The 26,856-nt window shown below is 46.7% G+C and overlaps 1 protein-coding gene across 1 annotated transcript; it reads left to right on the top strand.

Moving 5' to 3' along the window:
- Positions 1 to 1,198: 1,198 nt before the first annotated feature.
- Positions 1,199 to 24,225, top strand: LOC121478391 (lipopolysaccharide-binding protein-like). Its single transcript, XM_041733446.1, has 15 exons — positions 1,199 to 1,369; positions 3,144 to 3,258; positions 4,373 to 4,501; positions 7,645 to 7,800; positions 8,386 to 8,449; positions 11,722 to 11,785; positions 12,781 to 12,872; positions 13,383 to 13,559; positions 14,902 to 14,961; positions 17,114 to 17,281; positions 18,518 to 18,585; positions 19,124 to 19,166; positions 21,082 to 21,220; positions 22,214 to 22,290; positions 23,828 to 24,225. The coding sequence occupies exons 1-15, from the start codon at positions 1,246 to 1,248 to the stop codon at positions 23,942 to 23,944; spliced, it is 1,593 nt and encodes a 530-aa protein (XP_041589380.1). The 5' UTR covers positions 1,199 to 1,245; the 3' UTR covers positions 23,945 to 24,225.
- Positions 24,226 to 26,856: the final 2,631 nt, after the last annotated feature.

The following is a 26,856-nucleotide window of genomic DNA, read 5'->3' as shown; positions in this document are numbered from 1 at the left end:
GTGGTGTGCAAGGGACCCCAACAAACCTCGGCCCAAAGGGTAGTAACAACAGGGTAGAGAGGAGCAGAGGTGTGGGCTGTAGGCTTCCGTGTGTTCAACGGGGGGAATTCTGATCTCAACCTCAATCCCAGAGCCTCTTATGAACCATTGGGAAGAAATTGTTACTCCTGCCACATTTGACCCGTTGAGGGGGTCACAGAGACCCAACCCAATGTCAGAGGGAGGACCCGGAGACTCCACCTTCTGATGGAAAGAGTATAAAAGAATTTGTGGACATATTTTTAAAGGACCACAATTTTAAAAAAGCAGAGTGGTTAATGCTATGATGGAGAAAGTGCAGATGTTCTGAGACCTCAGAGGAGGACCTCTCTCTAATCCAGGGAAATGTGGGGGTGATCAGGGAAGGAGACCCAGGTGATCCTGGAGACCAGGGATCGAGTCTCACCCACATTGGGCTTCCTGCACGGAGCCTGCCTCTCCCTCTGCCTGTGTCTCTGCCTCTCTCTTTGTGTCTCTCATGAATAAATAAATAAAATCTTTAAAAATAAATAAATAAAAGTATCACACTTAATTTGGCCAATGTCCTTTTGGTAGACCCTTTAGGGTGGATCCCACCGCTCCCTTGCCTGTTTCATACCGTGCAGCAGTGGGCACCGTGGTGCAGTGACATATTTGCACACTGATGTAATTATGTACTTACATTCCAGAAGGAGAACTTTAGGGTTACTGGGCATGCAAGCATTTAAAGATTTGCCAAGTCGCCTCCCAGAACATTTTACCACCAGCAAGGCTTGAGAAAGCCTGGTTTCCCATGGGGGAAACTCAATTCTGTTTGTTTAAAAAAGAGAAAAGAATCTGACTGGCACCAGACCTGGCTTTGACTCCCAGCTCTGCCACTTGCCAGAGGGAGTGACACGGCTTCTCTGAGCCTCAGTTTCCTAGTCTGTAACACCGAGCCTTCCTGGCAATGAACATGGGGCCTTTTTGCGGGAAGGATAGACAGAGGTTGTCACCTGGGGCCAGGCCAACCCACCCTCTGACCTGGTGTAGCAGTAACTGGTTTCTAAGTGCAACCCATGACCCCAGCTGTGTCGCAAGCAAGTTCCAGTCTCTGTGCTTCCCATTCCCGATGCAACGAACCAGATCCCAGGAACCGCCCCCCTTCAGGAGCCACTCCAGCTCCAGCCCCCTTGCTACTTAAGGGAGCGCGGGGCCCAGCCTGGGTCACTCCACTGGGAATCCAGGATGAAGGTTTTGGCTGGGGTCCTGTCCTCTCTACTGCTGAGATTCCTGCTCACATCCATCCCTGGGGCCCTGGGTACCAACCCCGGCCTGGTCGTCAGGATCACTGACAAGGGCCTCGAGTATGGTAAGAAGCTGTGGCTGTTGGCTGGACTTGGCCCACCTGCTGGGCGCCAGACTGCTCTGCATACTGTGGGGGACACCAACGGGCGCTCTCCCTCAGTCTGGCGGCCCTGGCTCCCAGTCTGGCAGCCCTGGCTCCCAGTCTGGCCAGGTCACCCACCCACTGTGCTACTTGGGCATGGTGCTTGTCTGGGCAGGGTCCCTCACTAGCCAATAGGGATAAGAATTTGGAGCAAACAGTTGATTGAGGGGCAGATTCCAGGACACAGTGGAGTGGAGTGGGAAGGTGAGAGGAGAGAGGGAGGGCAACCAGAAGATGTCATTAACCCAGCCATTACCCACTGACTGGCCCAACTCCACTGGAAAGTTCTTAGGTTCTTAGTCAAGCTTGAAAACATGTCTTAAATCATGATAACAGAATGGTCGTGACCTCCAGAGGAAGGCAATGACCTGGGGGGGTGAGAGTGGGGGGCCAGAGGGAGCCTGCAGCAGTGCTAGGAATATGCAACATCTGGCTCTGAGAGGTGGCTACCTGGGTGCTTAAACCTTAAATATTACCTGGTAGTGTCTCTCGCGTATGTTATATCTCGATTTTAAATCGAGCAAAAGCAGGACGACTTTTTGAAAACGATGCTGAAACAAAGCGTCAGGATTCATCCATCCGTAGGGAGCCGAGGTGTTTATACACCACCCCCCACAGTAACTGAACCAGCGCCTCAGCTGCCTCATCTGTTAAATGGGGGACTGTTAAATGATAACATTTACTTTGATAACATTTTTTTAATTTGATAACATTTAATCTGTTAAATGATAACATTCCCCCAGGCAGGGTTGTTGGGAGTTGAGGAAATGAAATCAGGGAAGGCTTCTTGGAGGAGGTTAGGGGAGGCACAAAGGTGAGTGGCACCTGGCCAGGCACGAGCGGTAGCATTCGGGCAGAAGGACTGGCACGTGCCTTCACTCGAGGGAGGAGTGCCAGCTGGAAGGAGGGGAGGCCCCGGCCTTCTGCGTTTACACGCGCCCCTTGCAGAATCCCGGACCCCTCGCATATCAGAACAAAGGGTGCTAATAAGCACTGTTTATATTGAAATCCTACATCAGGCAAAATGTGCCTTTGGTTCCTTTCCCCTGTGTGACTGACGATTGTACCATGTTTACTTAGCTGATTGGCTAGAGTTGGACATTTTGGTCCTTTCCATATTTGTCATAGTATAAACCCTGCCGTCGCAGGCATCTACTGAGTGTCTGCTGTGTGCCGCGCACCAAGCTAGGCGCGCCCGTTATCCTCCGAACCCCCTTTTGCCCTGCAATGATTTCTTTTCATCTTCATGCCAGCCCAGAAAAGCAAGCTCTGTTGCCATTGCCGTGGAGAACGTGAAGCTGAAGTCTTGCTCAAGGTCACCCAGCTAGAAAGATGCCTGCGCAGGGGTTCTAGGCCTCACAGTGTCTTCAGCACAGGCTAGATGCGGGGAAGGGCAGGACAGAGGACCACCCACTGCACACGCAGCACTCCTGCCCTCGTGGGGTTGCTGACAAAGACACTGTTTCCTCACCCATAACTTGGGCATCAACATAACGGCACCCCGTGAAATGGAGGGATGCTCCTATTTCTCCTGTCACTTGGTACACAGCAGGGGCTTGATATTCTGTAACTGTCATTAATGTGTGTAAGCAAGTCGGCCTTTCTCCCTGGAGCAGGTGGGAGCCACCGAAGGGTTTGGAAGGGAGTCAGGCAGGCAGGCAGGACAGGCTGACTTGCAGCTTTTTCCTATCCACAGTGGCCAGGGAGGGGTTGGTGGCCCTGCAGAAAAAACTGCTCAGCATCACGCTGCCGGACTTCGCCGGGGACTTCAAGATCAAGCCCATTGGCCGTGGGCACTATGACTTCCACAGGTGGGGCCCTGAGGTGGCTGGGAGTTGGGGTGGGGGGTTGGAGGGAGGGGAGGGAGAGCCCCAGGACCTCCCTGGGCCAGCAGTAGGGAGAGTTCCTCACAGCGTTGAGAGGGAAGTCCTGGGGGGGAGTTAGGTTCCCCCCATTCACTCACTCATCCAACAAATATCAGTGAAGACCTACGAGCTGTGTGACCTGAGCTTCGGTTTCCTTATCTGTAACACGGGGATGACTCTGTGATACTCCAGCCTTCGATCTGGCCCCTGCATGTAGTCTGGAAGGGGACATAGACCTTAAACTTTAAATACAGTAGCCCAACTGTTAGAGCTGAGGTGTGTCCATCCAGGGGAGTCAAGGAAGGCTTCCCAGAGGCAGTGACATTTGAGCTGAGTCTTCAAAGGATCACAAGACATGAGTAGCTGATGCCAGGGGGAAAAAAGGCATAAAATACTTGTGAAGGGAAAAAAAAAAAATACTTGTGAAGGAATGGGTGACAGAGAAGAGCAATTGAGTCACAGCTCATCACCCCTTCCCTGCCCACTCCCATCGATGGCTCCACTCATTCTTTCTTTTCTTCAGTCCATCAGCAAACATTTATTGAGCACCTACTACTATGTGCTGGGCATATGGAACTTGACCACTGTTTTCCCTATAGGTGTTGTCTTGGTTTGCTTCTCCCAGCACTTTGTGTCTTTTCCTGAGGCTGGCCTCAGCCTTTCCTGAATCTGATCCCCCTACCTGGATCTGTCGAAGGAGAGGATGGCTCCAAGAAGGAGCTGCCAACCCAGAGGGGTGTGTCGATGTCCCCTATTCCGGATCCCACCCACGATCATGAGATTCCTGGGCTCAGATCCCGACTGTGTGACTTTGGCCAAATGCATCTCTTCCAAGTGGTTCTATTTCCCCGTCTGTAAAAAGGGAACAAGAATGGTGCTGACCCCTCTGAGAGGCCTAGGTGACATAACGGATGCCACGTGCTTAGAGTGGCCACGTGGTTCAGCACAGAGCATACAACTGCCTGGAGCAGACTTCCAGCCCAGTCCCCTGGGGAGGGAGTGGGGATGGCGGGGCTCGGAGCTGGGGCTAATGCTGTCCACACTGTGTCTCTCTCCTCAGCCTGAGTGTCCACAGCTGTGAGCTGCGTGGCTCTGCTCTGGCGCCGCTCCCCAGCCAGGGCCTGAGCCTCACCATCTCTGACTCCTTCATCAGAGTCCAGGGCGAGTGGAAGGCGCGCAAAGCATTCGTGTAAGTGGACTCTGCTCCCATGCTCTCGGGCCCTGGGCCCATCCTTCTTGGGTCCTAGCTCATCAGAGAAGCCACATGGTGGATGGAAGATGCCTACAGGGGTCCGAGTCCTGGCTCTTGGTTGAGTCTCTTCCCTTCTCATGCTTCCCTGATGGGGTTGTGGTTAAATGAGAGAATCCTGTATCTTTTTAGTTTGCTTTCCCCAGCAGCAGGTCCCAAGACAAGAATTCAAATATAAGTATTTTACCTGGGAAATGACCTCAGGAAATGTCCATGGGGGTGGGGGTGGGGAGAAGGGAGGCAGGGAAGGAAGGACATCAGCTTGGCAGCTGATTGGAGCTCTGTCCTCCTGGGGACCTCTGGAGACCATGCAGGCAGAGCACACCTCTGAGTTACCCCAACTCAGCCATTATGGCCCCTTCTTCCTGTGGGCCCTTGGTCAAGGGCGGCTCCCAGGAGCACGAACTCTCTAGCAGCTTGAACTGTTCTCTGATCTCCAGGGTCCATGGATGGAAGGTGGGTTAGTCTGCTCGGGCTGCCATAATAAAATGTCACTAGGTGATTTAAAATTCTGGAAGCTTAAAGTCCAAGATCAGGGTATCAGCAGGTCTAGTTTCTTCTGAGGTCTCTCTCTTTGACTTGCAGATGGCAGCCCTCTCGCTATGTCCTCACATGGTTGTCCCTCTGTGTGCATGCACCCTGGGTGTCTCTCTGTGTCCTCTTCTTATAAGGGTCAGATTAGATTCTGGCCCACCCTAATGGTCTCATTTTTTTTTCAAGTTTATTTATTTAATCTCTACATCCAATGTGGAGCTCAAACTCACAACCCTGAGATCAATTCTGGCTCCACTGATGAGCCAGCCAGGTGGCCCCTTAATGGCCTCATTTTAATGCATCATCTCTTTAAAGACTGTGTCACAAATGTAATCACATTCTGAAGTATTGGGGTTTAGGCCTTCAACATGTGAATTTGAGGTGGGGACAAACAATTCAGTCCATCACAGAAGGGTTGACCAGTCTTTTCTGGGCAACCTGACTGTATTGATACTTTAGACCTGCACTGTCCAATAGAGTAGCTACTAGCTATGTGTTTTCACTGAGTACCTGAAAAATGGCTGATACAAATTGAGATCTGCTATAAGGGTGAAACATGAGATTTGAAGATTAAGTACAAAAAAACCCCAGACGAAATATCATTAGTGATTTTTATATTGTTATGTTGAAATGATAACATATACTATTAAAATTAATTTTTTTCTTTTTCTTTTTCTTTTATTATTAAAATTAATTTTACCTCTTTCTTCTTGCCTTTTTGAAAGTGGCTACTAGAAATATTTTAATTGCCTATGGGATTTGCTTTACAAAGATGTGCAGGATACACGTCACCATAGTGCACATTCATTCGATCTCCAGGAAAACAAGCAAACTATGCTCTCTGTCCTGGGTTTTTTTCAGCTAAGATCTTTTTGTATGAGCGTTTGAAAATCTACCTCATTCTTTTTTTTAATCTTTTTTAATGTAATATTTTCATTGAGATGAAATTCACATAACGCAAAATCCATGTAATGTAAAATTAGCCATTTATTTATATTTTAAAAGATTTCATTTATTCATGAAATACAGAGAAACAGAGGCAGAGACATAGGCAGAGGGAGAAGCAGTGTCCTATGGGGAGCCCAGTACAGGATTCGATCCCAGGACCCTGGGATCATGACCTGAGCCGAAGGCAGACACTCAACCACTGAGCCACCAAGGTGCCCCAAAATTAGTCATTTTAAAGTGAACAATTCAGTGGCATTTAGTACATTCACAATGATGTGCAACCACCACCTCCCTCTAGCTCCAGAATGTTTTCATCTTCCCAGGAGATCACTGCCCACTGCCTCCTCCCTCAGCCCTGGGCAAGCCCCAATCTGCATTAGTTCTCTATGAATTTGCCTTTCTGGGACATTTCATACAAATGGAATCATACAATATATGACATTTTGTGTCTAGGTTCTTTCATTTAGCATAATATTTTTGCGGTTCATCCACATCATAGCACGCATCAGTGCTTTATTCCTTTTTATGGATGATTAATATCTCATTGTATAGATAGACCATATTTACCCTCTTTCTTTCTTTTTTTTTTTTTTTTTGAAAGGGGCAGGGGTGGGGCAGAGGGAGAGGGAGAGAATCCCAAGCAGGCTCCATATCTAGCACGGAGCCATTGCAGGGCTCAACCTCACGACCCTGAGACATGACCTGAGCCAAAATCAAGAGTTGGTACTTAACCAATTGAGCCACCCAGGTGCCTCTACCCTCATTCTTTTCAAAGGCTGCATAGCATAGATGCCTACAACTTGCTGAATCTGTCCTTACTAGTTGAAAGGTGGGTGGTTCATCACTTTTTGCTATGACCTGTGATGCTGCCATGAGCTGCCCCATGCATATATCTTGGCAGGAAGAGCCACAGAGTAAAGTCTTAGAAATAAAATTCCTAGGATGAAAACATGCATTAGGATGGATCCCAGCAATCTGTGTTCCAGAGGTGCTCTCCCCACTGCAGCACCTGGGACTTCTGTTTACCCACACCTTCTCAAGCTTCAGAACTTTCATCTGACAGGTGAAAACTGGCATCATTGTTATTTTCATTTTTAATAATGTTTCATATGCTTATTTGCAACTGAACTTCCTGTTTGATATCTTTGATCACCCTTTTTTTCCTTTTGAGTTGTTTCGTCTTTTCCTTATTAATTCATATGAGCTTGTTCTTTGGGTATTAAGGAAATTAGCTTTTTGGCTGGCTCACCATGCAAGGTCTTTTTTTTTTTTTTTACTTCGAATGTGGCATTTTTTGTTCACTGGAGTTTTAATTTTCTATGCTGGCAAGTCTACCAGCCATTTCCTCCAAGGCTCCTGAGACTTGGATCCTGCCTAGGAAGGCTTTTGCTCACCCCCTCCCACAAATAACTAGACCCAGGCATTTTTCCTGATCTCTTACAGTCTTATTTGTAATAAATCTTTGCTTCATAGTAATTTTCATATTTAAGATTTTGCTCTAGCTCCTCTGATGTTGGGGTAAGAATTGAGCTCATCTTTCCCCCTAAATGGTGGCTGATCTTAGTCTAGGAATTGATGATTGCTTTTCTCATCTCCTCCAGGAAACTACAGGGTTCCTTTGATGTGCAGGTCAAGGGTATCACCATTTCAGTGAACCTTGTCTTGGGCAGGGAGCCCTCTGGGAGGCCCACCGTTGCTGCCTCCAGCTGCAGCAGCCACATTCAAGATGTGGAGGTGGACATATCAGGAGATTTGGGGTAAGTCACACTGGCCAGCTGGACCCCTGGGTGCATCCCAAGCCCCATCCAACCCAAGGCCTGGCCTCTGATAAGCACACATGTACAGGTGTAATGCAGGGGCACATCACAGGCACTGGGAGGTCATTCTTTGGGGCACCCTGCTGAGATCAACAGATGCAGGCTTGAGCCGGAATACACTGGGGACCACCATCAGGTGAATGAAATCTATTAGAGGAACACAAGGGCTTTTGGCTGAAGAAGAGTGTGTGGACAATGTACAAGTCCTCGGATATATATCTTTTTGTCCGAGTTTCCTTGATAAGAAGTATGTGGATTCTCAAGCCTCTCCCTAAATCTACTGAATCTGTTTGGGTGCAGCAGGGGGCTGGGATGCCAGATGCATCAGCGAGTGTGCTGGGAGCTGGGACACTGCATTTTTATCCTGTCCAGGATTCTGAGACAGAGCAGGGTCCCAGGATGGGGTGAGAAGAGTTCCCTTGGGGACCGGCCTGGCCAAAGGCCAAGGTCTGGCTTTCTCTGCTGCCTCACTGTCCCCATATTCAGAGGCACACAGCTGACCGTCCTCTGTGCCTCTCTCCCCAGGTGGCTGATGAATCTCTTCCACAACCAGATTGAGTCCAAGTTCTGCAGAGTATTGGAGAGCGAGGTAGGAATGTCCAAACTGCTGGCATCTGCTGTGCCACTCCAGAGCTAGGTGTAAGCCTTCATTTTGGCGCTGGATGGCCAGGAGGACTGGCCCAGACGTATTTAGGCCCAAGGCCCAGAGAAGATGAATCATTTCCCTGAGGTCATGGAGCCAGTGTGTGGCCAAGCTGGGCAAAATGTAGGTCTCTGGACTCTAAGTATGTTTAGGGAGGCAGAGAATGGTTAGATGTTCAGCCAGTGGTTCACACAGCAGGGACCCAACAGGGACTCCTGCCCCTCCCTCTCCTTGACTTTGTTCACTGTCCCCCAATGCCCTGCACTCCACAAGGCCAAAAAAGGAAATCGGCACTTAGGTGCCTGCAGATACCAGGCAGGACACTTGGGGAATGTGAGAACCAGGTGAGAGCTCTGGCTTCTACCTCATGAGCACCTGCCCAGGAGGAGAAGGCAACCAAAGGCTATCTGTTTTCCCCATTAAAAAAAAAAAAAAAAAAAAAAAAAAAAAAAAACCACCTATGTGAAATCTCCAAATTTCAAAATCTTTGGCTAAAACAGAGGTTTCATGTTAGCAAATACTCACTTCACCTCCAAAATACCATTTCTGAGGTATCATGAACCTGGAGGTATGTATATAGCAATGATTGTGCTTGGAAGGAGAAAGTCATGAAGGAGGAAAGAGGAACACACACACACACATAGACACACACACACACACACACACACACACACGGTCTCCACTGGGTCCAACAGCCAGTCTCATTTTGAGTGCCCCTGGTGGTTGAAGTGGGAATAGTGGGAATAGCAGAAGACCCCACGGATGAGGAGTGGCAAACTGCATTCTATTCCTTTTCTTATTCTGGGGTCCTGGGGTCTAGGTGAGCTTGGGAAATATGTCAGCTTCCTTCTTCAGCACCTCATTTCCATGTAGCCATGCCTTTCTCGGTAGGACACAGTATTCTTCAGCGGTGTGGATTTATACTACCCTGCTGATGGTGGTTCAAATAAAGATTAGCGATAATATTATACAATAATAGTAATATACTACAATTGGTTTTGATATATGCAATTCGTTTCACTTTGGTTAAATAATATAATTAATGTGATACAGAATATATCATTGCGTAACTATTCTTATCTATAACAATGGCGGCTATTTATTGAGACTGTGGTTTGGCCAGGAATAGTGTGCTAAGCTTTCCACCACTGAACAAGCTCTCCACCTTAACCACGACCTTCGAAGAAAGTGCCATTTCCCACATTTGACCTAGGAGGCTCTGAGAGGTGGAGTAACTTGCCCAGTGGCCACCTTGCTAGGGAGGCGCTAGGTCAGCATTCGAACTTCCTAGAATGTGAGGCAGTTTGTACCAAAAGTCTTCTAGGGGCGAGTGTCTTGGGAAAGATAGAGATCTCACCTGATCCCTGACCCTTATGGGTCTTCGGAGATTTGCTACATCTAGGAAAACAAAGAGCCTGGTACAGGACCTTTCAAATTCCCCACTGGCAGTATCTGACCACCAGGACTAAGAATAAGCACTCCCTGTATGCTTGCTCTCTGGGTCATACATACTCACTGTCTCATCCCATGTTTCTCTCAGCCCAATCTCTGGGAAGCACTTGGCCTTGTATCCTGCAGGTAAGAACTCAAAAGCAGGGAGAGATTCTGCAAAAGTCACACAGCTGGTAGGGGGTCGGAGGATTGGACAGGATTTGAACCTAAGTTTGTTCAATTCACCTACTACACCCTTAACCTGCCTCTCTAGGAGGCCTGAGGGTCAAAGAGCCTGCCCTGCCCCATCATGCAGGTCCCATTAGGGGTGGGGCATTCAGGGAGGTTTTAGAAAGATCTGATGGGCCTTTGTCTGAGGGAAAAGCAAGAAGGGAAGAGTCTCCAGTGAGGCCAGCAGTTTCCTGGTTCCTGTGAAGTCAACTGTGACTGTCCGTCACCACCTCCATTCTTTGCTTTTTGGCCACAACCCTTGATCAAACTGAGCCGTCACCACCTCCATTCTTTGCTTTTTGGCCACAAACCCTCCCAAAACTGAGCCAGCTGCAAAGAGAAGGTTAAGATTTCACCTCTTGCCTGCCCAGCATCCAGCATAGACCTTTCCCCACGTCCCCCATGTGCCTGATTTATGCCTGCTCACCTTTCCACCTGCCCTTAAAATGTCACCTCCCACGCTGGTGGAGCCCACCCCCCTTAGATACGTGGATCCATCTGCACAAGAGGTGGTGGCTGCTTAGTCAAAACAACTGTGTACTGTGGGGAGTCACATACACACATGAACACAGAAAATATTTACATATAAATCTAAACATTTTAAGACACGGTAAATACAAATCCATTTGTCATCTTTTCACACAGGGCCCAGAACTGTTCTTTGAAAATAGTCTCCTGATTGACACTGGACTTTGTCTTTCGTGCATGAAACATTGATCTGCTACACGTTCCAGCTCAGATTGCTTTAACCACAATGAGAATTCAAAGACATTTGCAAAGCAATCCCAGTGAAGAATCCTTCTAGATTTTTATGATTTCTTCCTTCCTAAGCATTTGCTTGTTCACACCAAGAATGTCTAACAGTATTTTCTTTAAGCAGCTCACCTCTCCAGAGTACTTAGGTTCCCTCAGTCGTAATCTGTTGGTTTACATAATAAATATTTCGAGCGATTACAAGAGCAAGTATAGCAAACAGGTTTGGGAACACACATTCCCTCTTCGTGAGGTGCATGTCACTCAAGTGGCCACCACGAAGTGTGCATGCCTACTGTGTGGTGGCCTCCTGGACACGAGCATCAGGGGAAAGGTGGAATACTGATCAGTGCAGCCAACTTGTTAAGGGATGACATTTGAGAAGTATCTACTAAGTACACCTGTGTGTGTGGCTATTTCTACTGACCATCTAGTTCTGCTATTCAATTCTAAATTCTGAGAAGCCAGCACCTCCCAGAGGAAAGTATCTCTCAAGGTAGAATGTCGGGCACCGCCTCCAGCCCATGTGCCCTCACCAGGCTGGGAAGCTGACTAGCTAGCTCAGATGTCTAGCTCTGGGAACTTGGAAAGGTCCGGTTGGACCCTATTGAGGTCCACGTGGGGGCCTGCATGTTTTTGATCATTTCTGTTTCCTGGCACGTGGCACATGATAAGCACTGATCTAGTTTTTGTAGACTCGACCAATGGGCAAATATATGAAAGACCGCGACTAAAGCAATTAGCGCAGTGGCAGACCAAAGACAGGGGGACCCACTCAGGCTTTCTCCTCCCATGTGTTTCAGATTTGTGAAATGCTCCAGAAATCGGTGACCTCTGATCTCCAGCCTTATCTCCAAACTCTGCCGGGTAGGCTACTCCATCCATCTCTGGAATACTCTATTAATTTATATATGCACATATTCATACCTTATAAAACTTTAAATGGGACAGAAATGTAGAAAGTAATAACTTTAAGTATCCTTTTCACCCCCAGATTTTCTTCTAAGAGGTAACTTCTGTTTGGGATATAACCTCTTAGATATTTTCTTTTGTATATAAAAATAAAGGGGGCAGTCCAGGGGGCTCAGCGGTTTAGCGCCGCCTTCAGCCCAGGGTGTGATCCTAGAGACGCAGGATCGAGTCCCACGTCCAGCTCCCTGCATGGAGCCTGCTTCTCCCTCTACCTGTGTCTCTGCCTCTCTCTCTCTCTCTGTCTGTCTCATGAATAAATAAATAATCTTTGAAAAAATAATAAAAATAAAGGGGCACCTGGGTGGCTCAGTTGGTTAAGTGTCTGCCTTCAACTGAGATCATGATCCCAGGGTTCTGGGATCGAGCCCCACATTGAGCTCCCTGCTCAGTGGAGAGTCAGCTTCTCTGTCTCCCTCTGCCTCTCCCCTTGCTTGCACGGTCTCTCTCTCTCAAATAAATAAAATCTTTATATATATATGTATATATATATATATATATATATATATATATATATATGCAGAATTCTCCCCATTTTGTGGCTTCTTTGGCATGGAGTTCCAGGTATGGAGGGGATACCAGAGCTGGGCTCCTCCTGCCCTCAGGTGTGTGTGTGTGTGTGTGTGTGTGTGTGTGTGTCTGTATGAGGGAGAGAGAACCCGGAACCCACTCAGGCCCCAGCTGAGCATACCACCTCTTCATCGCAAGCCCACCAGTGGGACAGAAGAACCATGTCATCTCTCTTTGGAGAAGTAGCTCTTTGCTCCAGGGCTGGGCTGGGTAGAAGGTCTCGAGGCAGAGGGGCAGGAGGCCCTGATGAAAGTCAGAAGAGTGTGGCTCAGTCGGAGCCCCCATCACCTGGCTCCTAATTCTTCCTCTCTCCCGGTTCACAGTCACAACACAGATCGACAGTTTCGCTGGCATTGATTACAGTTTAGTGGAAGCCCCTCGGGTAACAGCCCAAATGCTGGACGTGATGTTTAAGGTGAGAGTCCTAGACCAGGGGCTTGGATGGGTTCGGCCCCAGTGTACCGTACCCTCAGGGGCAGCCCTTACTTGGGGCCTCCTGTCTCTCTGGCTTCAGATCTGTCCTCATCTCCCAAGTGGTTCCAGCTGTTTTGAGGATGGGGCAACATGGAGTGGTGGGGAGTGTTTCAAGAGCCAGGGCCCCAACAGGTGTCTTAAAACTCTTGGGACTTGAAACTCACCCTCTTCCCCTCCTCATCTTGACTACCATGCAGGTGAGGTCAATCAGAACTGGGCTAGATGGCACAAAGCGTACAATGGGCTAATTTGCCACAGCCAGGGAGCTTTTCATTTATAAATTCTGGATACACAACCCTTTGATCCAAAGAAAAATACTTTTAATGGGAGAGTTTTAGGCAACGACTTGCCAGTGCCCCCTCATCAGGCTATATGAGCAACTGCCCAGGTCAGATGTCTAGCCCTGGGGTAGACTTTGAAAAGTTCAAATGCATCCTATTTCTCTCTCCAGGGTGAAATCTTTAACCGTGATCACTATTCCCCAGTCACCTTCCTGGCTCCTGTCATGAGCCTTCCTGAGGAACACAACCGAATGGTCTACTTTGCCATCTCTGATTATGTCTTCAACACAGCCAGCTTGGTTTATCATGAGACAGGTTACCTGAACTTCACCATCACAGATGACATGGTGAGTGAGGATGGTGGCAAAGTAGCACTCACAAATGACAGGGTAACCTGTCCTTCTTCCTTCTTTCCTTTCCACCCCATTTACATAAATGAAATAGGAAGTTATTGAGAAAAAAGATTCAGACAAGGAAATATATACATTAGCACAATTTCCCTTTTCATTTTGGTTGCCAGGAAGTTCAAGCCAAAATCCTTTCTCCCTCAGAACCGTGAAAGACTGTGACTTCCTTGTCTGTGTTTTACTTTTGTCCACTCTAGACCTGTTGTTCTAATTAATATTTTCTCTCATGTTGGTTTGTAGAAGTTTTTTTTAAAAAACTTCTAAAAATTTAGTAAGTGAGGCAGGATAATAGTTACACTAATAAATGCATAAAGTTTTATTGAGTAGGAAATTAAGACCAAGTTAAAAGTAAAGCACACTTAGAAAGCACTTATAAAAAATCTATTTGGGAGCTTCCTTATAGCCAAAGTGAAAAAGGTCCATGATTTCATGATTCCTGGTGAAAGGAGAGACAAAGGCTTCCTAGGACTTACCTCTAAAACAAGTGTCTCAAGTGGGACTTTGTATAAGGAATATTAAATTTTATGGTGGATCACATCTTTAATAATTCTCAAGTTTCTTTAATACTTCTGGGTTTCAGAAAATTATTTCTTGTGGCCTTTTGTAAAGCTGAGGACTCGTGAACAATGTCAGGATGATGAGGGAAATGCAGTGCAGTCCCACTTGGTTGATCAGCTGGCTCTAATAATATTTGAGGGGCCATCTCGTGGGTGGATGGAGTGGCTTTTTGTCTTCTCAGTAATTTCTCACACTCACACACAGGCCTTTTACTTCTATTATCGTGTTTGAATAACCCACCCCGCCTGTGGTGCAGTCCTTTCTTTTAGTGGATTGGATCATGCTAGCGGTGTTTTATAATAGTTATGCGCTGGGCCTTGTGCTAGGTGCTTTGTACCCACCGTCCCACTTAGCCCTCACAATGACCTGAGAAGTGGGAGCTCCTATTATCCCCATTTTATAGATGAGGACATTGAACCTCAGAGAGGTGAAGGGACTGGCTTGTGACCACACAGTAACAAAGCCAGGAGCCATCCCTAGGTTCTTATGACTGCAAATCTCCCCACCACAGACCCTCTGGGTGTGCCCCACATGTCACCTATGTCCCGAGGAGAGTGGCCAGGACTCTGGCAACTGGTGCTTGTGCTGAGTGCAGGGCAGGTAACTCACTGTTGCTATGGTAACTAAGGTAGTATGGTATCCCTGCCCCTCACTTCCCCATCTTTCTTAGACCTTCAGCTGCAGTGGGAGCACCCAAATAAAACTTTGTATCTCTTTGCTGCAGGTTCCCCCTGGCTCTAACATTCGTCTGACCACCAAGTCCTTCCGCCCCTTAGTCCCCAAGGTAAGCCTTCTCTCAGGCCTAGGCAGATGCAGGCCAAACCCACTAGCCTTCTAGGGGTTTCTCTTTAAAACCATGATACAAGGGATGCCTGGGTGGCCCAGTGGTTGAGTGTCTGCCTTCGGCTCAGGTCCAGATCCAGGGTCCTGAGATCGAGTCCTGCATTGGGCTCCCCGCAAGGAGCCCGTTTCTCTCTCTGCCTGTGTCTCTGCCTCTCTCTGTGTGTGTCTCATGAATAAATAAATAAAATCTTTACAAAAAAAACAAAAAAATAAAATCCTCGGTACTATTCTCAGTTTAACCAAGAGTCAGAATGTGGCAGTGAGGCCCCCAGTGAGGGCAGGGATTTCCTTCTGTAGGCCTCAGGACCCCTTCTCTCCAAAGCCCAAACAACAGAGACCTGAGCCCCATGTCCCTGGGACCACAGGTTTCCCAGTCTTTTATCAATGATATCTGAGAATCCCAAAGAATGCTAACATGTCCCACCAAATGTACCCTAATTAATAATATCAGATGATTGCAGAGGGCACCCTAGGGACCAGGCACTGTTCTTGGTCCTTTAAAATTTATTTTTTGACTCAATACTAAATTCTCATGGTTCAACACATAAGACATAAGAGATCCTAGAGTGGAAAATTTTCTGTGCACTCCTGGCCCCTAACCACCCAGTTCCCATCTGAAGTCTACATTCTTCTGGGGATATTCTATGTGTATGAGAACAAACGCTGTGAATCTTTTCCATTTTTATACATTTATATACAATCTTTTCCATTTTCCATTTTAGACATATTATACACACCAATTTGTACCTTATTTTTTTGCCTTACTGTCCTAGGAGATCATTCTACAGAGGTAGAAAAGGAGCTTCCATACTCGTGTTTTCCTGGGCACCCGGCCGGCCATTGTATGCACTTACCCCATAGCTTGCTTAATGGGTCTCCCAGGAAGGACTTGGAGGTGTCGCCAGGTGTTGCTACAGCAGTGTTGTGGTGACTAACCTTGCAACTCTGTCATCACGGGCCTTAGCTCGTCATTTAATCCCGCAGAAATCCACCTGTCCTCTCCCCCACCTTCCCAGTACTCCCAAGACACAGTTCAGACAGGCGGTCGTGTTGAACATGGCTTGTAGAAGGCCCGAGGATGGCGGAGAGAATTATAATGGGAAAAGACTTTAAACTTCAAGTCCTGCAGTGCCTGGGTCGTGTCCTTCCATAAGGTAGCCCTCATAGGCCCTTTCTCTCCCTTGAGCCCCAGAACCGTTCATCCTGCTGCCAATTTGTCAGAACTAGATTGGGAGGGCCCTTGGTGGCCACATCCTGGCTCCAATATCCTTTATGTCCTAGAAAGAGGAAGAAACTCTCCCTCCCTCTTCCTGCTCGTGTCAGCAATAACCTGGCAGAGAAGCAATTCAGCCCACCTTCTAAATAAGGCTCTGTACCTTCCTCAACCTTTTCAGTGCCTCCCTTTTACAAGAGAATGTAAAGTTTACACATTTCATCACAAAAACAACAAAAAGCTCACAGGGACTGTCATCCTTCCCCCTAAAAAGGAGCAGTTTTGCCCCTAAGTTAAATACTAGTTAAACAGAAAATTGTGAGTACTTTTGAAACTGTGGGATCTAGTTGTGTCCTATTTCAAAATTGCTGTGGTCTGGTCTCCACGTGTACAGTTACCCAATTACAATAGCTCTCACCCAGTGCTCAGGGAGGAAGGGAGGGGTGTGACACATTTGGCCCAATGTTTTTGGAGGACAGTTTGATAATATCCATAAAAGGCTTGAAAAATATCCCTGCCCTTTGACTCGGCAGTTCCATGTCTAAGAACGTCCCCCATCCTCCCACCCTCACTCCCAAATAGCCAAGGTACACATAGCAGTGATCGTTATGACAAAACCTTGGAGACCACCTAATGCCCACTGTGGTTACATTACCCATGCCCGATAGAACCCAATGCAGTCACGAAACATGGTGCAGACTCTGGATGTCTGACAGGGCAAGATCTCCAGTTGCACCATTAAGAGAAAAAGGGAACAAAGCATTTTGTGAAAATAGAATCAATTAAAAAGCATTCTCAGCTTCATCCAACTCTCTCGGGGTTCCCCTGGTAAACCTGCATATTTCCTTCTCTTGACATAGTATTGTCATTCTGCCCCCAGTTAGCCCGACTGTACCCCAACATGAACTTGGAACTCCAGGGAGCAATGGCCTCAGCCCCATTCCTGAACTTCAGCCCCGGGAATCTGTCTTTGGCACCCCTCATGGAGATTGAAGCCTTTGTGCTCCTGCCCAGCTCCATCAGGGAGCCTGTCTTCCAGCTTAGTGTGGTAAGGTTCAGAGCCTTTGCAAATGCTGTTCCCTTTTCCTGCATGCTCTTCCCCCTTCCTTCAGATCTCAACTTAAATATCACTTCCACAGAGAGGACTTTTTGGATTGCCTCTTACCATCTAAGGCCCCCTGTCATTTTGTTTTCTTAAAGTGCCCTATTATTTTTCTGCATAGCATTTATTATAAAGACACTTACGTAGCAGTCTGCGTAAGTTTTATTTGCTTAATGCATATGTTCCCCACTAAGTGAGAAAGGGCTATTGTTGAGAGGAAGGCATAGTAGGGGTCTTTGACTTGTTTGCTCTGTATCTGTATCTGACCCCTGAAGACTACATTTCCCAGGCTCCCTTGGACTTTGACTTCTAACCAAATCAGCAAACGAAAAGCTCTGTGAAGAGAATAGAGGGCAGGAAGAAGGAAGAAGACAGAATATTTCTTCCTCTGTCTTTGTCCTGGACAGAGACTCAAGCAGTGACTGTGTCTCTTCCATGGTGGTTCCCATAACCCCAATTCCTCCTTCTGCTCTTCCAGTCCTGGGGTGGAAGCAGCTTCCTGCCTCTGCTAGTACCTAAGTCGCCCCTCTAACTCTCTTTGGCTTCTTGGCAATTCCATAATTCGTGTAGCCAAGTCTTTATGTTAAAGTCCCTCTGAGTTAAATATTGAGGGGGGGTGTCTCTCCTTTCTCAATGTACCCTAAGAGCGAAGGGATTCTGAGTCCTTCTGGGTTCCTGCTCACTGGTTGAAGAACTTCACTCTCGTGTTTCAGGTTTGAAATTCAACAAGACAAATTTCTGGAGGGATGATTGCTTCTAAATGCTATATCTGCAATTTGATTTGTCATTGTTGTTATCAAATTTGTTGTTATTATATATTATAAATTAAAAAAATACTATAAATGTTATTTTTATTATTATCACCACTACAATTGACTCTTAGCCCTGAAACAATCCCTTTAGAGATCTCCAGGGATAGGCACTCTATACCTCATGGTAATCTATTCAAAGTTCAATCACTATCATAGTCAGCAACTTCAAGTAAAAAATGTTCAAGTCCAAGTTCAAACATTTATTGAGTGCCTATGATGAGCCTTTGGGGAGTCTGCAGTCTAGTGAATAAGTTCCTGCTTTAACTTACTGAGTTGTTTGTTTAAAGGAAACAGCAGGTCCAAATAGTATCCTTCCTATATGTGACAACCTTTCTCATTTAAACCTGTTTTCTTCTACTGGAATTTCCAGGCTACTAATATATCTGCCACGCTGACCTTCAACACCAGCAAGATCACTGGGTTCCTGAAACCAGGAAAGTAAGTCAGCCTCCTGCCCACATGGAGGCACTCAACTGAGCTCCTTCCATCTGGAAACTGTACCCAATTCTCTGTAGCTGGACGTAGGGATGTGAGCAGATCTTCTTCTCAATGTTAGGGGCCTGCCATTGGAGAAGGAAACTTATATTTTACCCCAATTGGCTCAGAAACTTATATTTTACCCCAATTGGCTCAATTCTTTTGCCCCACTGGTCCTGCCTCCACAAACTTCCTTTCCACCTAATCCCCCATTACTTCCAAATTTCTAAAGAATTTACTAGAACTGCTTTTTCTCAATCTGTAAATTTTCTACATCAGCTATATTGAGTTTCTGACATACACTACCCCTTTGTGAGTCTTCCCAGTAAGGTTGTATCACTGATTTGAGTTCTTAACCATCTTTTCCAGTCCCATCCCTACCCTGTCCTCAGCTCTGTGTCTTCTCAAGCCAGTACCTCCTTTCTGGGGACCCGCACATTGCTTAGGTTTCCCATGGACGTAATGCCCTCATCTCTGAATCTTCTTTGATTCATTATAGGGTACGAGTGGAACTGAAAGAATCTAAAGTTGGAGTGTTCAATGTAAGTTATTATTGTTTTTATTTATGAAATGATTAAGGTATTAACTAATTTACTGTGTTAACTAAACAATATTATGGCACCTATAGGAGAAAATGGAAAAATGAGAAGAGCTACTCTGTGCCATAGAAAAGTGTAGAAGTTCTCAAGGACTTGAAACATAGGGCCAAACAACCGTTATATCCCAGTAGAAGATAAGATATAATTAAATTGTCTGTTGAACAGAATTCTTTTCACTACAAGAATAGAAAGCCAACTAAAAGTGTCTTAAGCCAACAGAAGGAATTTATAGGGTCATAAAACTAAAAAACAAATGGAAAAAGCCAAGGCTAGAAGTTTCAGGCAAAACTGGATCTAGGTGCTCAAATTAGTGCATCAAGAATCTCTTCCCAAGTCTCCCTTCTGCTTTCATCTGTGTTGGCTTCGTTCTCTGACAGGTTTTTCCCACTGGTGGAAAGTCTGAAAATTTTGTAGTTTAATTCTTTTTTTTTTTTTTAAGGTTTTATTATTTATTTGACAGAGAGATTGAGAGAACACAAGCAGGGGGAGCTGCAGAGGGAGATGGAGAGCAGGCTCCCCACTGAGCAGAGAGCCCATTGTGGGGCTCCAACCCATGAACCCAAGATCATGACCTGAGCCCAAGGCAGACACTTAACTGATTGAGCCATTCAGGTGCCCCTGTAGTTTAATTCTTTAAAAATCCAGGTGCTAGCTCTCATTAGGTTAATCTGAGTCATGTGGCCATTCTTTAGCCAATCACTGTGGTTAAAAATTGGACAAACATGGGTTTCACCTATACTCTTGGAGCCAGGATGTTCAGTCCCAAGCCATATGGACTGAGATCGGAAAGGAGGGTCCCCCAGGGGAAAATAGGGACTCTGTTATTGAAACAAGAAGGAATTAAGTGCTGGACAGGCTGAACCAAGAGGTGATTTCCACAAGGAGGGACAAGTGGCAAAATGGATGGCCCTATATTAAAATAAGAAAAATAGTGGGAAGATCAGTGTGGGCAGAAGTGATCAGGGAGAGATTTCTGATGAGAGAAGGCTAAGGAGGAAATGGGTAGAACTTACCTGTAATAAGTATCTTACTTTTCACCATCCTGCTAACACTGGCCCCTCTGGCCAGCCTCCCCCTACCTTGCGCTGCCCAGATCCTCCCTTACAGACTTACAACTTGGAAATAAATGCATAACCTGTGGGGAGAGACGCTGCTCACAGGGACCCCAAAGGATGACCCCTTTCAGGGAATGAAGGAGGAAGTAAATGATGACACAGTAATATTGCATCTGTGTGTGGCATGTAAGAATGTTCTCGGAGGTAAAACATTCACATGTAAAGATTCACAGAAAGTTATCAGATTTCGGAACACAGAATGCAGAAAGCAAGAACTATAGAATCAGATAAATCTGGGTTCAAATTCTGCCCCTGCTGTTGGTCCTAAAAGTCACTTTCATTCTGTGGCCTCGGTTTTCTTGTCTGTGAAGTGGGGGGCAGTAATACCAACTTCAAGGGGTTATTGTGAAAACTGAATCAGATATATACATAATGCTCTGAGCCCTATACTGGGTACATGGTGTTAAAAGTGGTGTTTTATAATTTTTGTTTCGAGAATTTTTTAAAAATATGTCTTATACAAGCAATTCAAGATAACATGCTGTGAAAAAAATTAAATTGTAAAAAAAATAAAAAACAAAGACAAGGCTAAACCAAACCTTGATATTCTTCCTAGAGGAAAGACGGTTGGGTGTATAATCTTCCAAATGTTTCTGTCTCTTGCACACAAATAAATGTGTGTCTCAAAATAGTTTTATCTCATTAAATAGTAGCATGATGTAGGCACCTATTCAAAATTTGAGTTTTTTCAGTCTTATTTGCCGTGTCAGCACATACAAAACTAGCCCTTCCCCCAATCTCAGGTCCGCCTTGTGGAAGTTTGTTGGTGGGCAAAGTGGCACACGTGGTCATGGTGTATCTGTCCTGTTCTCCACCAGGTGGAGTTGTTGGAGGCACTACTCAACTACGGCATTCTCCACACCCTCTACCCCAAGGTCAATGGTAAGGATCACTAGGGATTTTTCCAAGTCAAGGAAGACAGTGCTCCTTTGAGGGAAAAGTTGCTGGACTTGGAGATGGCAAACAGAGCTCTTCGGCAGGCTGAATGACTTAGGCATTTCTCCTCCTTGACCTTCAGCAGCCTGCGAGAAGGGCGCTTTGAAGGTGGTCTCATTCCACACACACACACACCCCCCACCCCCCCCGGGGTCTAGTGAGCTCTTTGGAGCACAGAAAACCCCTTCCTAAGAGAGAAGGAAGGACTCACAGAAATGTGCCCCCTATACCCTGAAATGGCAGGTAAAAGACTGAGGACCAAGTTAATATAGAGGGCACAGGGCAGCTCACCTCTGAATTCATGTTTCCCAGTCAATTGCCAACTCCCTAGTCAGAAAATAAAGCATAAAGCCCTAAACGCTGTTTCTAGAATGCCCTGCTTCATTTGGCTGCAAGAGAAAGCAGGACAGGGGTGGAGGGCAGAGAGCATCGTATGCTGCCCCATACCTGCCAGTCCTCCCATATAGCAGCAGGGCTGGGAGCTCAGCCTCCTGTGGCAGCCCGCCTGAGTTGAAATCTCAGTTCTGCCTCTATGACCTTGAACAAGTTACTTGGCCACCCTGTGCCTCAAAGTCCTTATCAGTAAAATGGAATTAATAGTCTTACCTACCTCATAATCTTTGGTGTTAGTTAAATGGGAACATACTATGTATAGAGTCTGCAGAGGAAAACTTGTTTTTTCTATTACTTTATATATTTTTTTAAGTTTTTATTTATTTTTTCATGAGAGACACAGAGAAAGAGGCAGAGACATAGGAGAAGCAGGCGGAAGCAGGCTTCCTCACAGGAAGCCTGACATGGAACTCGATCCCCAGACCTGGATCACACCCTGAGCCGAAGGCAGACACTGAACCGCTGAGCTACCAGGCGTCCCTCTATTACTTTAATTATGATTGTCATTTATTAACAAATCTCTCTATGTTATGCCCCAACCTCCAGAGAAGTTGGCAGATGGCTTCCCCCTTCCTCTGCTCAAGAATACTCAGCTCTATGACCCTGTTCTGGAGATCCACAAGGTCAGTGGGTTCAGGTGGACTTTTGAGGATTTGGGGAGGGGAGTTGGTTAGTTTTTCAGGTTCAGAGGCCATAGCTCAGTGGGTGGGACCCCACCTGGCCCTGCAGCTCAGAAAGGGGAGGGTTACCCCAGGCACCGCTAGGTGCCATGAAGCCATCCATGTGGTCTTCAAAAGTGGCCCCCCTCGGAGGCAGGGGGCATTTGACACAGCTTGTGCCACACTGCCTTCCACACCCCCACGATGGGTGACCTGGGGAAACCACAAGACCAGCTCATCCTGAAAACACTGCCATGGCAACAGCCCAGGTTCTAAAAGCCATTTGTAAGTTTTGAAAATTTCTTCTAGATTCTTAAGTGGAAAGGCTTTATCAGACATACAGATTTGATGTGCTCCCCCTCATAAACCCATTGCCCCAGCAGGCACACAGTTTGAATTTTGGTGTGCTGCCTCCCACACAAAAAAAGTCTTTTTGCTTTCTCTAGGTATTTTTAAAATGTGTGTGCTCATTTGTTTGTTTGTTGGAGATAGTTGCGTTGGTCATACTTATGCCTGTTGTCTTTCTTTGCTGTTTTTCTATTTTGTTGCAATCTATCCCTGCCTCTCCAATGTTAATACAGTTGTATCCATCAGAGACCATAATTCATGGAACTATTTTAATACCAAGGAATACACTTGATCTTCATTCTTCTCTCCACTGTTCTGACCATGCGTTTTCTGCTCTGTCTGTGCCCACGGTTCAGGTTATCTTTCTAGAATAGCATCTGTAAGGTGGGATGGCTGGGTTGGGTAGCCCTGTGAGCAGTAAGGGCGATGCTGAGTTGTGTCAGGTACATCGTCAACATCCAGCAAGTAACAGCCGCTAAAGCCAGTGAAGGGCAGCAGAGTGGTCAGGGACCTGGAAACATGGACCAACTGCTGTATTTGGAAGACAAAATATCCAAAGTCCTTTTGCTCCAGAGATGCTCAACATCCTGCTGCTGAGTGTTTACAAGGAGTCAGACAGCTGGTTATTTGAAGTAAGGACTGACAATTCATGCAGCTGGCCTCAGCAGGGCACATCAGAAGATTTATTATAAGCTATCATGCTCGTTAGACTGTTGAGGTCATTTGTTTGACCCCCAAAGACAAGGGCTGGATCACTGTAGGAGAGGATTGGATATGGACTTGAGTTCAGAGTTCCCACCTCTTCGGATGATGGAAACTTCCAAGGAGCTAGGAGAGTAAACCTCAGCGGTGCGCAATTTTGTGTTATTTGTGAAGGAGAGAAAATTTAGGTGACACAAAGGACATTTATGGGGCCTGCCAGGAAGCAGCAGCTTGGGAAATGACAGATAAATTGCCACCTTAGAGAAGGTGGCTGGCAAAAGCTGTGCTTTATGGAGACCTTGGGGATGGAGGCACATTCACGATTTATGCTCTTACCTGGTTTCTGGAAGAGCTTGTGCTTCCCCCAACGTGGGCCTCCCTTTATATTGGAGATGCGTCTTTTTGGCATAGGGAATGCTTTTGCCATCCTGTCCTGTCTTGTCTTTTCTAGGACTTCCTGTTCCTGGGCACCAACCTCCAGTACCTGAGAGCTTCAGGGCAGGGACACAGCCGGGGTTTGGAGGCCACAGCCGGATTGGCAAATTGCATTTCCAGATGTGCAGCGTAGTCCTGACAATTCTGGGAAGATGAAGACTTCTCTGTTCTCAGCTCTCAGGGAGAGCTCCACCTGGCTTCTGCCCCCACACTGCTCCTCTTCAGCAGGTGCACCCACGCCATCTCTGACTCTGGGCTTTACTCCCCCCCACCACCACCCTGCTCCCAGGATGGACCATCTTCCCCCACTGGCCTGTACCGTCTTTAAGGGCAAGCATCATTTTTTTAGTCATCATCTGATCCCTGTGCCTGACATTTAGTAGATCCTCAATAAATATTTATTGAATGGTTCAATGAAGGAAACACTTGGTACCTAGTTGAGCCTCTCTACCACCCACTCTCTTTTGTCTGAGAGGTCTTTGGATGGCTAGCCCCATCCATGGTCTCCAAGGCTCAACCCTGACCACACTCCCCTTTCTCAGTGGCTGCTGCTGTGGGAACCTCAATGAGAGAACAAGAGATTCCACTCCCCACTGGGCCCCAGACTGGCCCTGGTGCTCAGATCTGGCATTTGTCTATCTCAGTACATGGGCCGCTCATGGCTCACTTCAGTGTGTGCTTCCTCCCTCACTTCTTGCCTGCTGCAGACAAGGGCACCAGTGGGTCTCCCAGAGCAAAAACTCAGCCTCCTGCTGCTCTCCCCCATTGAAATGGGTATAAATTAGGAGGAAATGGATCCCCCTAGGTTTTTGGTCCGACCCAAATAAAAAGCTCATCCAACTGTTGTTTATGAGCCCTAAGCCCGGAGGAAGAGGCCATGATTTCTAATTACTGAACAACCAGCCTTTGATCAGACTTACTAAAGAGTCATTTCCAAGTTATGTAGTTGGGCCTCCGGGGACTGGGAATCAGAAGGCTCATTTGATATTTTTTTTATAGTGTTAATGAGCAGATGGATGGAGCTGCTGGCTAACAGATAATTCACAAGGAATAGACCCATTTACCCTGTGTGTGACAGAGATGCATTCCAAGATGGGACACTGTGCTGTCACCCAGCTGTCGGCAGGGTAGGCGATGGCTTCACATCTTCCCTCCTCTTTCCTTTGGTTCACTTGTCCACCTGCATCATCCATCCTTACGGTGGACAGGTGATAGACTTGGGCTTTGTCCATTACCAGCCACGTGGCCTTGGGCAGGTCCCTTTGCCCACTCAGGGTCCTTATCTATAAAATAAGGATGACACTGATAGTAGTCACCTCCTAAGCCTGTTGTCATGGTGATCTACATAAAAAGACTTATTTAGCTGTACTGGGGATTTGATGTTTATTGTCTGGCTCTGCTTACTGAGCATCTCCTGTTTATAGCCTCAGCGTGGGGGAAGTAGAGGCAGCACAGACCCCATTCCAGTCCCTGCTTTTAAGAGTGTCACCTCACGTTTGGTGGAAAGAGCCAGTCTGGACTCCAGTTTACTTGCTTTGGGCTCCCAGGCAACTCCTGTGTCCTCACCTGTCAACTGTGATTGGGAATCCCTCCTTGCAGGGTGACCAGGGACTCCATGAGTTCATATCAAGCCCTTGGGGTTGCCCGGGCCATAGTAGGTGCTGGTAAATGGCTGATGTGATCATCACCTGCCTTACTTTGGGCTCCTCGGATGCAGCCGTGGACACAAGGAGATGAGTCCAAGTAGTTTATTTGGAAGAAGATCCGGGGAAGTTCCAGTGGAGGAGAGAAAATGGGATGGGTTGGGGGAAAGCAGCCTATAAGGGGTACATGATCAAACCAAAGGTGACTGCAGCTTAGTTCAACTGGGAAAACTCTGGAATCCAGTGCAGGACACTCTTCAGAGTGCACACCCAAGGGCCATGGGAACGGGAATATTTATACACCATCTCCTACCACTCACTGGTTGAGGGAATCTTCTGGTGGACCTTAGTTCTCTGGTTCTTCTAGTCTTGGCACAGAGGGCTCTAGCAGCCCTTAGAAAACTCTCAGGCAAAGAAATACAAGTGCCGGCAAGCAGAAATCAGGTTGCTGTGCCCAGCTGTGGGGAGATGGGAGGGGCACTGACCCAGTCCCACAGTGGAGTAGGAGCTCACCAGCCCAAAATCCCATATGTGCTAGAAAACTGTTTGCTACAATGCCTGGAAAAGTTGTTCTCCTGTGCATATTTTTAAGAAACTCAGGCTAGTTTGCAAGCAAACTTCCATTCTGAACATTCTAGGACGTTCCAGAACATGCCAAGAAAAGACTCAGGGAAGCCCAAGCAAGTTCTTGAGGAGTATGGGACAACCATTTTGCTAAGAGACAGAGGCTTATTTGTAAAAGAACAAAATATTTGTTATTCACAAAGCAAGGAAAGTCTGTTCTTACCCAGTGAGACTAAACGCATTGGTTTTGTAACAGAGTGTCATCATATCTTGCTGAGATAGGTCCAGGGCAACCACAGCTGGCGCATAACAGGTCTGACACCCTGAAGTCTGACTGTGGGCAGATAACTATCTTGTACAGCTCAGACCTGTATAGGACTGGCTTTGGGACAAGGCATTCTGCTATCAGTGATCAGAACTCTGAGCTGTCAAAGAACCATCCAGACCACAGTCTCATTATACACCATGGACTCCATCCTTACACCAAGCAGAGATCCACCCTGGAGACCCTCCTCTTGTCTACAAGCTGTAGCTCCCCCTCTGTTCTTCCCTGACTTCCCCACACGCCCTCCTTACTGCTACAGAGAATTGCACGCTTTTATATATACAGGACAACTCACTCTTTCTTAAAGATGCATAGGATCTTCCTGGTGGGGAGATGCCACAATGTATTTCACCCATCTCCTACTGATGGGTTCTTATGTTGTTTCCAATACTTTACTTTTATAAATGAGGAGTCCGTCTCCTTATTTTATCAGAAGTCTGGCATTTTCACCAAAATCTTACATGTGCTTTCTGAGGCCTGACATAGGCAATTAGAAAGGCTTTGTCTGACAGG

This window comes from Vulpes lagopus, chromosome 18 (assembly GCF_018345385.1).
Source record: "Vulpes lagopus strain Blue_001 chromosome 18, ASM1834538v1, whole genome shotgun sequence".
Lineage (NCBI taxonomy): Eukaryota > Metazoa > Chordata > Mammalia > Carnivora > Canidae > Vulpes > Vulpes lagopus.
The sequence above is the reverse complement of the archived record's forward strand: the minus strand, read 5'-3'. Positions and strand labels throughout refer to the sequence as shown.